The sequence below is a fragment of the Rhincodon typus genome, chromosome 43, assembly GCF_021869965.1.
Source record: "Rhincodon typus isolate 14 chromosome 43, sRhiTyp1.1, whole genome shotgun sequence".
Classification (NCBI taxonomy): domain Eukaryota; kingdom Metazoa; phylum Chordata; class Chondrichthyes; order Orectolobiformes; family Rhincodontidae; genus Rhincodon; species Rhincodon typus.
In genome coordinates, this window is record NC_063374.1 from 8732717 (window position 1) to 8734383 (window position 1667).

Sequence of the window (1667 nt, forward strand, 5' to 3'; positions counted from 1 at the left end):
GATGGGGGTAGGGGGGTGGGGAAGTGTGAGTTCCTTTCTGATCTCGGTGCCCGTCTCCGAGGGCGAGGGAGGCTCCCAGACGGGGTCTGTCATCCCGATGTCTGTGCTCCGGTTTCAGGGTGAGTTTAATTCTGGCTGTATCCTCTACGGCACGACCAAGTACAACTCGACGGCAAAATCCCTGGAGGTGGAGCACTTTGGCAACGTCACCCTCTGCGGCTTCGTCAGCGCCGTCTCTGTGGGCATCGCCATCTACTGTTTTTGCACAGTCTTCTACTTCATCTATGCCAGTTGCATTGAGGAAGCAAACAGGTGAGTGTCATTGCGACTGTGCTTGCTCAGCGGTGACTGTTCGTGGCAGAAGACCCCCCCCCCCCCCCCCACCACCACCACCTCACGGTGAGATGTGCCCCTCCCTCAGCTGTAAAATACAGTGCACCAGTTCTCCGGGACCCATCTGACCAGCCCCAGCCGCCTCCACCCACAGAGAGGGCCGCGGCCGCACCCGCACCTCGGCACTGGCTCTCCATCGGTGCAGCCCCCCCTCCCCTCAAAAGGTGCTCCATAAATCCGACCCCTCCGACAGAGATCGGGTCTGGACGAGGTGAGACGTTGCGTGTTCTCCTCGGCACTGCTGCCTTCCGACGGCGCTACAGCAATGCACGTTCTCCTCAGGTCGCCGTTGGGCAGAGTGGAGCGCAGCTGAGAGCCAGGGCCTTTCACGGAGGCTGATTGATCAATTATTAGAGGATCGATCGATATTAGCAACATGGGGAATAGAGACGAGGAGGCCATTTGGGCTCATTCAACCTGCTAGCCCCCTTCAATATGATTGCAGTGAATCATCCAACTCCGACCCCTGTTCCTGCTTTCCCCACCTATATCCTTTTAGAGAGAGTCCTTCAGGCTAAAGGGATTGAACTGCTCCTTGCAAACACTCAATGTTTCATCTTCGAGTGTGGCAGAGAATCCCAGAGGCTCCCCACTCTCTGGGTGAAGACATTTCTTCCCATCTCAGTCCAAAATGGCACACCCACCAATCCTTAGACTGTGACCCCCTGGTTCTGGATTCTTGGGTCATCAGGAACATCCTTTCCTGTGTTGATCCTGTTAGAATTTTATAGGTTTCTACGAGATTCCCCTCGTTCTTCTAAACTCCAGTGAATATCATCCTTGATGATCCAGTCAGTGTCTGATCTAGTGAACTGATCACCTCTGACCTAGGTTGTGGTACAGGATTTGGCGGGGGAGGGGGGAGAAGAAAGGGTGAGATAGGGAGGGGCAAGGTGGGGGACAGATGGATGAGATGGGTGATAGGCTATGTGGGGGTGGGGAAGGAATAGAGGTTGGAGGCAAATGGGGGAAAGATAGAGACGGCGGGGGTGAGAAATGGGTGGAGTGGGGAAAAGACGAGGGGTGAGGGGATGGGACGAGATGGGGGTGGGGAGAGACTGGGGAGTTTGTGGGGGAGAGATGGGTTGGATGGGGAGAGACGGGGGGTGGAGGGGGTACTGGGGAGGGGATGGGGAGAGACCAGGGAGGTAGATAGGGAGAGCCGGGGGATGTTTTGGGAGTGGCGGAGGGGAGAGATGGGTTGGATGGGGAGAGACGATGGAGATTGGGTAGAGATGGACGGGATGGGGAGATGGTTGGGGGGGGGGAGGGGG

General features: G+C 56.8%; 1 protein-coding gene across 1 annotated transcript in view; it reads left to right on the plus strand.

The window, feature by feature from the left end:
* The first annotated feature begins 68 nt into the window (after positions 1-68).
* LOC109918489 (transmembrane protein 179B) overlaps positions 69-1667 on the plus strand; it is an 8601-nt gene continuing 7002 nt past the window's right edge. The window contains exon 1 of the mRNA XM_020518425.2: positions 69-312. Coding sequence (XP_020374014.2) covers positions 98-312 — 215 coding nt within the window. The 5' untranslated portion in view covers positions 69-97. The remainder of the gene's footprint in view (positions 313-1667) is intronic.